This window comes from Puma concolor, chromosome E2 (assembly GCF_028749965.1).
Source record: "Puma concolor isolate L17-30 chromosome E2, mPumCon1.1.hap2, whole genome shotgun sequence".
NCBI lineage: Eukaryota > Metazoa > Chordata > Mammalia > Carnivora > Felidae > Puma > Puma concolor.
This window is the reverse complement of record NC_141681.1, coordinates 31519592-31533005: the sequence shown is the minus strand read 5'-3', so window position 1 is coordinate 31533005 and position 13414 is coordinate 31519592. Positions and strand designations below refer to the sequence as shown.

The window sequence follows — 13414 nt, the reverse complement described above, 5'->3', positions numbered from 1 at the left end:
CACTAATACAAGATGTTATAAGGACGTTTTTCCTTTCCCTGTCTTGTCTTCCTAAGTTGTAAGTTCTTTGAGGGTAGACACTGTGTCATATTTTTGTGTGTTCTGTGTAGTCTTTTAACTCATCCTTTCTATTCTATTCCTACTTCCATCACTCAGGTGTAAGCTTTATAAGAATTAATTGGTCTCCCAGGCTATTTTTGCAGCATTATTACGTGAATCTTCTTAATGAAGCACTATGATAAAAATGGCCTGTTGATGTTTTTCAAACGTCTCATACACTCTTTCTCATTCTCACAATTCTCTAAGTTAACCAGGGAAAAGTGTCTATAAGTTAGACTGGAGATTTGTGGTATGTGAGGGTAATATTACCCTCTTAAAATATCTTTAGGAGCTTTCAACTGAATAGAGACTATTTTTAGCCAGGTATGGAGTGTTTCATAATCAGACCCCATTTCTGCCTCCAATATGAGCCATATCCTTGTCAAACTGGAATGCTCATCATCTCCCCCAAATGTAGATTACTTCCTACTTTGCTTATACTGTGTCTGCTTCCTAGAATTCCCTACCTGATCTTAGCCTTGTTCCATGTTAAAAGCCACTTACTTCTGTGATGCTTTCTTGATCACTCAGGTCTGAACTGGACCTCCCATCTTCTGCACTCTCCTAAAATCCTTGCTTCCTAGAATGCATACAACTACAACATACCACCTTACACTAGGGATATGTTTGAAATGTTTCACTGTTTCCTTAAAGGTAGGGTCATCATGTCTTACGTAATCTTGTATCCCCTGCATCTTTTCTTACGTACTAGATGTGCAAAAAACTATTACTTTCTGAAGGAAGAGAAGCATGGTTGGACAGATGAGTCAACCAGCATATATTTGCAAGGCAGTACCCTTGCATTTAATCCTTTAAAGTGTTAGGTATTTGAAATGTTTTAAATTTTATTATAGTGATTATATTCAGCATTAATATTTATTTTAATGACCAGTGTGGCTCTTTCTTTAATCTGACTCAAAATAGATGGACAAGAAGAGAAGAAGCTGACTTTTATAGAGTTGTGTCCACATTTGGAGTGGTATTTGATCCTGACAGAGGCCAATTTGACTGGACAAAATTTAGAGCTATGGCTAGGCTGCATAAGAAAACTGATGATAGTTTGGAGAAGTATTTGTATGCATTCATGTCTATGTGTCGGAGGGTTTGTCGTCTTCCTTCCAAAGAAGGTAGGTATAAAACTTATTTTTTTCCTGGTTTTGGTCAAAGAGGCAAAAATCCCTAAAATTCTGAAATTTCCAACTTTTTTTATGTCAATGCTGTCTAATTCAACACATCAGTTATTTTTCAAAATTGTAAATTAACTATGTTCAGAGATTCCCCCTATTTGTTAATTCTGCTATTAAAATTAGATCAAAAGAGAATAAAGTTGCACCTTGAGTTTTGAGGAATAGCCAGTGCTTATTCAATATTAGATTGATGATCGGGGGGAGGTAGAAGATAAATAGTAGCTTCAGATAAACAGAACTAACCTGTAGTTTTAGTCCATCTCATAGGAACTGTTTTACAGGGTTTATTCAGTGAATAATTTTGCAAGGAATGAGGCCTCCTCTCTAAAAACATTTCAAAGAGTTTTAGTAGGGGGAAAAAAAATCACCCAGAGCCTTCAAAAAAAGAGAACAACAACCAATCAGAGGTGCTAATGCTCAGCCAAGGCACTGGCAAGACAGATTCACCCAGGAGAGTGACTTTCATCGTCTTTGAAGCCCAGAGAAATCGCTTATCCTGTCAGCAATTCCTCTCAATCATGCTATTATAAGCAGCTATCTCCATTCTTTGTTGAATATGATTTCTGACTGCTAAACCCAGTGACTTCCTAATCCTATTTTGTAGTCAAAATATAAATGGCTAATAAAAGGACGTAAATTTCATGTAGGTTGGTTGGTTTGTTTTAATTTTATGTCCTAACAGATCTGTTGTCAGTCTACTGAATAGAGTAGCCCATCACTTGATTACCCAAATACCAGATAATCCAGAGTAGTCTACTTAAAGGTCTTTTGAGAGACTATCCATGGGTTTAAAGAGATAAAGCAAAGTATTGTGTCTTCTATTATTCATGATTACTGAGAGGCCCTCATTTCTTTTTTTTTTTAATTTTCTTAATTCCTGAACGATATAAAATGTGATGAATAAATTAACCACTTTGACTCCAGTTTTTAAAAAGAAAGGGTTAATTACTGACAATCAATAATGATCGAAAAGGTACTTTTCTTGTTAGAAATGTGAGTGAGGTTTTACTTAGATCAGTTTTCCAAACTTCCTCAGCTCATAGATCCCTTACTGTCTCAGTAATTTTTCACAGCACCTGAGGCCAGAAGTTCTGTTTAATGAATAATTAGATCCAAACAACTTAAGTATTTGTTTCCAACAATCTAGTAATTGTTTGAAAACATAATAGAAGTTGAAAGAAAAAAAATACTACTTTTCTTTCTTAAATAACCGCAGTTACTTACTAATGAGATGTATACACCTGTCAGGGACTATACAACTGTCACATCCTGGAGGTAGAATGGATATGCCCACTCTTGTTTCCTGTTCTACATTGATGTCTGCATGGTCTTTTTTTTTTTTTTTTTTTAACTTTTTATTCTGAACTACTTTTAGACTTTGAAAAAAGTTGCAAAAAACCACAGAAGTTTCCATGCATCTCTCACTTTGCCTCCCCTAATGTTAAAATCTTACATGACTAATTACAGTATAATTATCAGACTAGGAAACTTAACAGTACAATGCTGTTAACTAAATTGAATGCCTCGGGGCGCCTGGGTGGCGCAGTCGGTTAAGCGTCTGACTTCAGCCAGGTCACGATCTCGCGGTCCGTGAGTTCGAGCCCCGCATCGGGCTCTGGGCTGATGGCTCAGAGCCTGGAGCCTGCTTCCCATTCTGTGTCTCCCTCTCTCTCTGCCCCTTCCCCGTTCATGCTCTGTCTCTCTCTGTCCCAAAAATAAATAAAAAAAATAAAATAAAATAAATTGAATGCCTAGTCAGATCTTACTGGTTTGTCCACTGATGTCCTTTTTTGTTCCAGGATCCCACATTGTATTTAGTTGGTCTTTCCCCTTAGCTTCCTACAGTCTGTAACAGACCCTCAGTTTCTCTCTTGTCTTTCGTGACCTGATTGCATTGAGGTTATGCATTTTTGTCAAGAGTACAGAGAAATGATGTGTCCCTCTCAGAACATATCAATGGGTTCATGATGTCAAGATAGCTAACACTGATGGTATTGCCCTTGATTGCTTGGTTACAGTAGTTTATGCCATGTTTCTCCAGTGTAAAATTGATATCCTTTCCCCTGCAGTTAACAGATATCTTGAGGAGATACTTTGAGACCACACAAATCCTGTTTCTCCTCAAACTTCCACCCATTGGCATTAGTATCCATGAGTAGATCCTTATGTGTAACAGCTTTTAATGTGGAATTCTGCTACAAGCAAGAACTGTTGTTTCCGTTTCATCTGTTGATCTAGATATTTATTTTACTCTATAGGTTAGAACCCAATACTCTCATTATTTTGATACTCAAATTGTTCTAGATTTGGCCACTACCAGCTCCTTTAAGTGGGCCCGCATTATTTCAACAAGCCCCTGTCGATTTTTGAACTGCCAGTATCTCTGCCCACAAAGATATAACCGCGTCGAAAGGAATATAGCAAGATCTAATGTTGAAACCGAGCCAGCTCAAGCCACTACTTCACATAGCCTTTGACAGTGTTCCTGCACTTCCCTGAAATTTTAAGAAAGCCTTAAGTGTTCCTGTGAGTTCACCACAATGCCCTGAATTTCCTTGGTGCAGCTAGAAATATGTGGACTTCTGTTTGTTTATCGGCTATGATTTAACAGTTTTAATTTGTATTTATAAATGAGTTCAAGTAAGTGTTTGTCTCTTTGATTAAGACACAGATTAGTGGGGTGCCTGGGTGGCTCAGTCGGTTAAGCATCCAAATTTGGCCTAGGTCATGACCTTGCTGTTCCCCAGTTCAAGCCCGGCATCGGGCTCTGTGCTCCAGAGCTTGGAGCCTGTTTCAGATTCTGTGTCTTCCTCTCTCTCTCTGCCCCTCCCCGACTTGTGCTCTGTCTCTCAAAAATAAATAAACATTAAAAAAATAATAAAAGACACAGATTAGTAAGGACATAGCTCATAGGGAATTTTTTAAAAGTAAATTCTTAGTTATATTAACATATTTCCCAAAAACATTACGTTTTCCCCACTTTCAGAAGATCCAGTGTTATACACTGTATGTATGGATTTTGGTACTTTTAAAAACTTGTATTTTTTCTCATTAAAAAATATTTAAAAAAATTTTTTTTTCAACGTTTATTTATTTTTGGGACAGAGAGAGACAGAGCATGAACGGGGGAGGGGCAGAGAGAGAGGGAGACACAGAATCGGAAACAGGCTCCGAGCCATCAGCCCAGAGCCTGACGCGGGGCTCGAACTCACGGACCGCGAGATCGTGACCTGGCTGAAGTCGGACGCTTAACCGACTGCGCCACCCAGGCGCCCCTAAAAAATATTTTAAAAATTCTGGAAACTACACAGTGATATCGAGTAGAGTTGCATTTTAGAAGTTGCATTATTTGTTTAACTCTGTAATAAAGTGTTTCCAAGATTAATGTTTTTGTTCTTGTCTTAACATAGAATTGGTGGATCCAAATATTTTTATCCAGCCAATCACAGAAGAACGTGCTTCAAGGACTTTGTATCGCATTGAACTTCTAAGGAAAGTACGGGAACAGGCCCTCCGACATCCACAATTGTTTGAACGCTTGAAGCTTTGCCATCCAAATCCAGACCTACCAGTCTGGTGGGAATGTGGCCCTCATGATAGGGACTTGCTCATTGGAGCTGCGAAACATGGGGTGAGCCGAACAGACTATCACATTCTTCGTGATCCTGAACTCTCCTTTATGGCAGCTCAGAGGAACTACAGTCAAAGTAAGATGGCTCCTTCAAGGACTTCTACCCCACTTTTACAGCAATATCAAGTAGCACTTTCTGCTTCTCCTCTTACCTCTCTACCTAGGCTCCTAGATGCTAAAGGTATTATTCTAGAGGATATGAAAGTTAAAAGTGAAAATCTTAAAGAGGAGCCTCAGTCTTCTGAAGAAGAATCTATGTCTTCTGAGGAAACCAGGACACTAATAAAGTCTGAGCCTGTAAGTCCAAAGAATGGTGTTTTACCGCAGGCCACTGGAGACCAGAAATCTGGTGGAAAAGGTGAAACAGACAGACGCATGGTTGCAGCCAGAACAGAACCCCTAACTCCAAACCCAGCTTCTAAGAAACAGCGAGTCCACAAAAGAGGATCCGAATCTAGTTCTGAGTCTGACTCTGATTCTGAGAGATCATCCTGTTCTTCCAGATCATCTTCTTCCTCGTCTTCCTCCTCCTCTTGTTCCGACTCTCGATCAGGCTCTAGTTCCTCTTCATCCTCCTCCTGTTCTTCAGCATCGTCTTCATCCTCATCCTCATCCTCTTCCTCATCATCCTCCTCCTCATCTTCATCAGAAGAAAGTGACAGTGAAGAAGAAGAAGTCCCAAAGCGAGGTATATGCATAAAGTGCTTTTGCTATTTTAAGACATTTCAAGTGAAAATGAAAACGAATTCGGTTCACATAACTTAAGCATGCTTAAAATTGTTAACGTAAGTCTTATATGTACAGATTTTCTTAGAGAAGCACTATCGAAAAGGAAACTCGTGTTACTGGTGTACACTCCCTATTCAGTATGCAAGGCATTGCAAAACGGGTTAATCAAACAGAAATTAGACATTTTATACAATAATGGGTTTCTTTGTGATCACCTTCAGTTTAGTGTTCCTTTTTTTCTGAACATGCTGATCAGTGAACACATCAAGATCATATTCTGTAACAGCCAGCAGGGTTCTTAGATTAAGCCGTCAGACCAACAAGAGTATCATAGGCCCTCCTTGTCTCCTCAGAATGACACAGGAACTACAGTTTGCCTGTAGAGGAGTGTCAGGTGGCTCTGTGCTTGCTGCAGCCCACAGTTCAGGTGCAAGGCAATGAGTTGATGGCAAGGGGGTGCAGGAGCCAGTCTGGCCTAAGGAGCCTCAGATCCTGCAGAAGCCAGCGTCTCTTGTAACGGCTCTGTGAGCACAAGTTTCAGGGTTGCCACAAGGACGTGCCCCGACGTACAGGTCCTCTCCTGAGAGGATGTCAGTGTACTCCTCAGGTTTTTATGCTCCCCTCAGTCCAAATGCACTTTATCATTCTGGAGTTTATATGTGTCCAGGGAAACAGACCTACAGGGTTAACCGAGGGTCAAATTTTCATGCAGAAAGGGATGTTTTGTTAACCCTTCCCCCTCAAACTCTTTAATGCCACTTATTTTGCTTTTGTGATAATTTTTTTTTAAACAATGGGCACTGTATTGTATTCTAGGTGGATTTTTTTTCCTTTTTTGCCATTTGTTTTTACTTCTAACTTTTTCCTTTGAATAATTATATAAGATTTGAAAAGTATATATAAAATTTTTTTATGCAGTCTTTTTAAAACGGTTATAATTGTTCTCAGCAGAAGGTACCCCTCACGTGAAAGCCTACGATGAAGAAAGTGTTGCATCACTGAGCACTACCCAGGATGAGACCCAAGATAGCTTCCAGATGAACAATGGGACACCAGAGTCTGCTTATATCTTACAAGGAGGATACATGCTAGCAGCCTCATATTGGCCAAAGGTAAATGAGTAATGTCTTACCAGAACAGATCATTTTTTGAGTATTTCTCTATGTTGCTTTCATGGTAGGTAACTTACTGTGCGGAAAAATAGGTCACTAGAAAACATAGGATGGCATTTTGGTGTTAGCATCAGAAGTATCAACTACTGTTATCAAGTAAATAGGTGTACTTGAATGTGTATATTTCTCAACATAACCTTAGAATGTTTAGAATAAGAGATAATGGATGCTGACATTCACATACAATATTCAAGGGCTTGTTTATGAATGGGTGCTTTGAGCTGAGTCTCCTTGAAGAAATTTACCATAGCCATTTATGACTTAAAATAAAGTGCACTTGGGGCACCTCGGTGGCTCAGTCAGTTAAGCGCCTGACTCTCGTTTTTGGCTCAGGTCATGATCTCACACTTCATGAGGTGGAGTCCCTCACTGGGCTCTGCGCTGACAGTGCGGAGCCTGCTTGGGATTCTCTCCCTTCCTCCCTCCCTCCCTCCCCCTCTCCCTCTTTCTCTCTCAAAAATAAATTAATTAAAACAACCATTTTTTTGAAAGTTCACTTAAGTGTATGTACTTTCAGGGGTAGAAGTTCAGATCGGATTAATACAATACTGTCAGTGTGGCTAGACTAGTACAAGAGTACTTACCTTTAGGAGTGAGGTTGTGAAATGGGGAGGTGGAGAACTCTACTCTTACCTACTTCTGAATTGATTGAATTTTTCCAACAAACTTGTATTACTTGTATAATTATGAAAATAACAAGGCTGAGGCACCTGGGTGGCTCAGTTGGTTAAGCATCCAACTTTTGATCTCTGCTCCGGTCTTGATCTTGGGGTGTGGGTTCAAGCACCGTGTTGGGTGTGAAACCTACTTTATAAATAAAAAATGAAATTACAGAAGACTATCTCTGTCATATATTTTTGGACTCCAATGGAAATTTGTACTTGAACTCTTACGGAATTACATATGTACGTGAGAGTACGTATACACACCAAATGCACATAGGTTGTACCAGGGTTAAATCCATCAAGGCCCTGAGCCATTTTATCTCCGAAGGGCTGGCCTGACTATGAAAACCACACTTAGATGTTTGCATGCTTTTCCAGGATCGTGTGATGATCAACCGGCTGGACAGTATTTGTCAAACAGTTCTGAAAGGGAAGTGGCCTTCAGCTAGAAGAAGTTATGATGCCAACACAGTGGCCTCTTTCTATACCACAAAACTGCTGGACAGCCCTGGCGCGGCTACAGAATATAGCGAACCCAGTGTACCCACACCCCCAGGCGCCGGTGTTAAAGAAGAACACGATCAGTCAACACAGATGTCAAAGGTGAAGAAGCATGTACGAGAAAAGGAGTTTACAGTGAAAATCAAAGACGTATGTTTATTTTTATTGCCCTAGGACCCGATTGCGATTGCGTGTGCAGCATGCTTTTTCTGCAAGTGGCTGCCTGCTCTCACTCTTACTTCCTTCACATACTTGTTTTCTGGTATTTGGATTGTTTTCTTTTTGATATCCAGGTTATTAGGCTTGAATATCCTACTAGAAGGATCATCGTTAAATGTTTCTCTACCTATACTTCTGAAAATAGTCCTGCCAATCAAGAATGCTTTCTTAAACAGTCTGACAAATTCTAATTGTTTTGGTTCTTTTGTATAATATTTAAATGGTATGTCAGTGCACTTTCTCTTTTAAACATTTAGCATGCTCTGTTCTCAGTAACATTTCATTTTTCAGTATGAGTTTTGAAGCTAAATTGATTATTTGGTGTCTAATATGTGGGTTACATCCTCTGGAATGTCCTATGAATAATGTACATAGAGAAGTATGTCTCAAGCTGATAGTGTTCCAATTTACTAGTCACATGTAAAACTTTGTTTTGCTCAGAAAAGTGTATGTAGTACCTGGATTTTTTTCATTTAAGACAGAAAACGTAATATTCATTATAGAAATTGGTTGACGTTCTTTTTCTTTAGTTCATTTCTGAATAGGAAGATGATTAACGTTCAGGGTTTTTACTTCACTTTTTCTAAGTAAAAAATTTCTCTTAATAACCTGAAATGGGTTTTTTTTTTAATTGTTTCTTTCTTGATAATGGTGTTTATTAACAGGAAGGTGGTTTGAAGTTGACATTTCAGAAGCAAGGGCTTGCTCAGAAAAGACCATTCGACAGCGAAGACAGTGCCCTGGGGCAGCAACAGTACCTTGCTCGGCTTCGGGAACTGCAGAGTGCATCGGAGACCAGCCTCGCCACCTTTCCCAAATCCGTGCCAGTATCAGGTGAATATGGTCACAATAATTGCCTCAGTAGGAAATATTCCTGCTGTCATTTCCAAATCCTCTTTTATTTATTCTTCTAATAAAAAGGCATCTATCCTCAAATGTTGGGGTCTCTTTCAAGTCTGTAATCGGTATAATTTTAGTTCTTAATAAATACCTGTTGAGGCGTTTAATATGACATTTTAAAGCAGGGTGCAGTTTTATTTGGGGGATTTAATATTTGGGTGGAAATATTCTGTCGAGTCCCTTTATGCAGGTAAAAGCTCAAACAGCATTTCAATATAAAAGCAATTATGAATTTAAAAGCAAACACCTGAACCACAAATGAATGGTGATTTGTAGAGAAGGTTAAAATGAGAAGTTTTAGAAAGACTTTAGAGACAGTGTAGTCCAGTCGTCTATAGGATACAGGAATTGTCATGACTAATCCTTGAAAGACAATCTTTCTTTCTCATGGAATATTTACGGGAAAAAGATTGTTACTACCTTAAACAGCCCTTTATATTACTGGGCAGCTCTAATTACCACAAAATTCCTTCTTACTTAGAAGAAAATTTTGCTTGCAATTGTTTATTCTCAGTGATTGAGATTCTGACTTTAAAGGCATCACAAGGGGTGCCTGGGAGGCTCAGACGGTTGAGCGTCTGCCTCTTGGTTTCAGTCCGGGTCATGATGTCACAGTTCATGAGAAGGAGCCCCGCATCAGGCTCTGTATTAGACGTGGAATCTACTTAACATTCTGTCTCTCTCTCTGTCTGTCTGTCTCTCTGCTCCTCCCCCACTGGTGTGCACGCTTGTGTGCTCTCTCTCTCTCTCTCTTATAAATAAATATTTTTTTTTAATATTTAAATGTCTGACTCTTAATCTCAGTTCAGGTCGTGATCTCACAGTTTGTGGGTTCAAGCCCTGCATCAGATTCTGTGCTGACAGCATGTAGCCTACTTGGGATTCTCTCTCTCCCTCTTTGTGTTCTCCTCCCCACTTGTGCTCTCTTTCTCTCTCAAAATAAATAAATAAACTTAAAAAAATTTTTTTTAATTATTAAAAAAGTAAAGACATCAGAGAATTAACCTATTCCTATGTTTCCATGATCATCTTAACATTTTGAAAGCAATGATCATATCTCCTCCTCTTTGGGACTGTATCTCTTCTAACCTTTTAACAATTTGAATCAATAGTATTTGTTAGATACCAAATCGGTGCCACATGTTGTGTGCTCTGTAGGTGCTGAGGTCCATAAGAAGTTTTGTTTTGTTTTGTTTTGTTTTGTTTTGTTTTGTTTTGTTTTGTTTTGTTTTCTTGATCTTGGTCTAGTGTGCTTTAATTTGTCTGTGTCCCTTTTAAAGTGCAGTATCAGAAATTGAGAATTTTACTCATGATCAGCTGAGTCTTTACAAAATGCAGTTTTCAATTAAAGCAGATTAGTGACTTGAATTTCCATTACACCTACCATTTACATAAGGCTGAGGACCCTGTTTCAGTATTCTACTAGATCTGGTTGCCATGCAGTATTTGAAAACATTTCAGATCTCCTGCTGTGCATGAGCACAGTGTGTGGGACTCCTACGATTTGGGAAAATAATGCTTTATTATAAGTGTTAAATTGGTTGCTATTCCCAATTGCTGCTGTCATGACTTTTTAATTATAAATCATAGTTAAATTATAAATTAGTACCGTCAGTATTCCTTACAGATTCATTAACCATTCATTGTAATTCTCTAGTTCCTGGACTTTCAGACATGTACAGATTGCAGTTCAAATATGAATCAGCCATGCTTCTACTACTGAAGTATAAATCCGCAAACTGTGCTTTTCATTAACAGTATTGTATTAAAGGAGCTCTGTGTTTTTAGGGGAAAAATGGGAACAAATGGGGAAGATAAGCTGTGGGCTCTTTTGACTAACCTAAGTGGGGTTTAGAAATACAATTTCTTGTACTCTGATAACTCCACCATAAAATGGGATTGACACTAATATCATCTGAACATTTTATTGCTATTGCAGCTGAATTGTACAGTCTTCACCTTTAAGGTTATTTAAAGGTTACTTTGGCAAATATTACTATTTTTAATAGTATAAGTAGTAATTGTGACACTAATCTGCAGCTATGTAAAATATTAAAAAGCCTCAGACATTAAAACTAGGCAGAGTTATTATCTAAGCATTATATCTCATCCATCTTACTAATTGCAAATGTGAAATCTAGATTTGCCTTCCTATTCGACTCTTAGAACATCTCAACAATTTTTTCCCTTTTCTTGTTTATGAAATGAAGGGTTGGGGTAGGAGAGAGTTGTTGGGTGAGATAAATAATATGTGTAGAGTGGCTAATATGGAGCCGGGTACATAATTAGATGCTAAACCAATGTTAAAATTAGGTACCTCACAGGTTTTAGAATTAGATGCTGAATAAATACTATTATCATAATTCTTAATATTCCAAAGCCTAGGCCCTTTTTATGTTTATATGGGTCCCTCTGAATTTTATCTGGGTCCCTCTGAATTTTATCTGAAAGTTTCCAATAAAGATACAGGTTGTAATGTAATTTAATTAATGAAGGGGATAGTAAAATAGCATAAATTACAATAAGACAAAACTAAAGAGCCCATTCCAGAAACTACCTGGATTAATGAACAGAGAGTGTTGATAGAGCCAAACAGCCTAGGGTTTAATTCTGTCATTTGCCAGCTGTGACATTAGGCCGGTAACTTAATGTTTCTGAGCTCATTTATAAAATAGGCCTCATATTACTTCTGTGTTGGGGTGCCTGGGTGGCTCAACTCTTGATTTCTGCTCAGGCCATGATCTTGTAGTTGTGGAATCAAGCCCCACACTGGGCCTCGTGCTGAGTGTGGAGCCTGCTAAAGATTCTCTCTCTCCCTTTGCCCCTCCCCCACTCTCTCCCACATGAGTGCTCTCTCTCTAAAAAAAAATTTGTAATGAAAAAATAATACCTCTATGATTTTATTGTTTCGTTTTTGATGATTTAAGAAAACACTTGTTAAACCTCGTTCAGTGTGTGGCACCTCGTAGACATTTAGCAGAAAGAAGCTATTTTTAATAGTGTTATAATTACATCTATGACAAAGGCAATACAAGCTTTATAAAGGAGATTAAGTTAAATTTTCCATTTTGGATTCTAGCTTAAATCAGTAACGTTTATAAAAATCACCCTCAGAAATAACTCAAGGTGGCTCAGTTTTTTTAAGAAAGAAAAAAAGGAAGGAAGGGCATCACAGTAGTATATAATTGGCCAAAGAAAATATGTTTATGAATTGTCAAATAGGGTATGTTTATAAATGCACACTTTGGTGTATATGCAGTTGTTTTTCCAGAGATAATTAAGTACTTTTTTATATCACACCGGAAATAGAGTAAAGAGAAAGTGAAAAGAAACATAGACACTGTCTGCCTTTCAGTTGCTTGGTAGACTAAGACCTACATGTTAAAATATTAGACAAGACTTTGGAGCACCCGTGTGGCTCAGTCAGTTAAACATCTGACTTGGCTCAGGTCATGATCTCCCGGTTCACGTGTTCAAGCCCCGAGTCAGGCTCTGTACCGACAGCTCAGATTCTATGCTGTCCTGCTTCAGATTCTGTGTCTTCCTCTCTCTCTGCCCCTCCCCCTCTTGCACTCTTATTATCTCTCTCTCTCTCTCTCTCTCTCTCTCTCAAATCTAAACAAACATTAAGAAAATTTAAATATCAGACAAGACATTAACAAAACAAGATAATATGTTTTGCCACACAGCACATTATAGTTACTAAATACCAGAGAAGAGGGGAGCCACTGCTGTCTAGAAACTTAGGCAGAGTCCTCTGGAAGAGGTAGAATTGAAAAGGATTTATAAGAGGCAGATTAGATAATGGTCTTTCTGGAAAGTGACCTTCCCAGGAGAGGTGGAAGAGAAGCAGAGAATAGCATGAACCAGAGACTTGATAGTATGGTTTTGTGATAAGATTGACATAGCTAGTATGTAAATCCCTACTGGAGAGATATTTGTATGAAATCAGAGCCTGCTTAGAAAAGGTGAATCTAGGTTATACACAACATAAAAACTGAGCTGGGGCAGGGATTGAGGGTTGGGGGTCATGCTGGAAAGGGGCTAATACAAGGTATTTCATTCATATTAGAATAGAAAGTCATGGGGCACCTGAGTGGCTCAGTCAGTTGAGCGTCTGACAGTTGACTTTGGCTCAGGTCATGATCTCACAGTTCGTGGGTTCGAGCCTTGCATCAGGCTCTACACTGATGGCACGGAGCCTGATTGGGATATTTCTCTCTCTCTCTCTCTCTCTCTCTCTCTCTCTCTCTCTCTCTCTCTCTCCCTGCCCCACCCCCTGCTCGCAGTTTCTCTCTCTCTCAAATAAAT

General features: G+C 38.8%; 1 protein-coding gene across 12 annotated transcripts in view; it reads left to right on the top strand.

Annotated features, from left to right (window-relative positions):
• The window catches only part of CHD9 (chromodomain helicase DNA binding protein 9), a 237841-nt gene that overhangs the window by 207894 nt on the left and 16533 nt on the right, over window positions 1-13414 (top strand). For 8 of the 12 annotated variants that reach the window (XM_086689430.1, XM_086689428.1, XM_086689432.1 and 5 more), the window contains 5 exons: window positions 1024-1226; window positions 4697-5605; window positions 6595-6758; window positions 7862-8134; window positions 8869-9037. In XM_086689430.1, the coding sequence (XP_086545556.1) occupies window positions 1024-1226; window positions 4697-5605; window positions 6595-6758; window positions 7862-8134; window positions 8869-9037 (1718 nt within the window). The remainder of the gene's footprint in view (window positions 1-1023; window positions 1227-4696; window positions 5606-6594; window positions 6759-7861; window positions 8135-8868; window positions 9038-13414) is intronic. The other 4 variants (XM_086689433.1, XM_025920788.2, XM_025920786.2 and 1 more) reach the window with 3 other exon arrangements.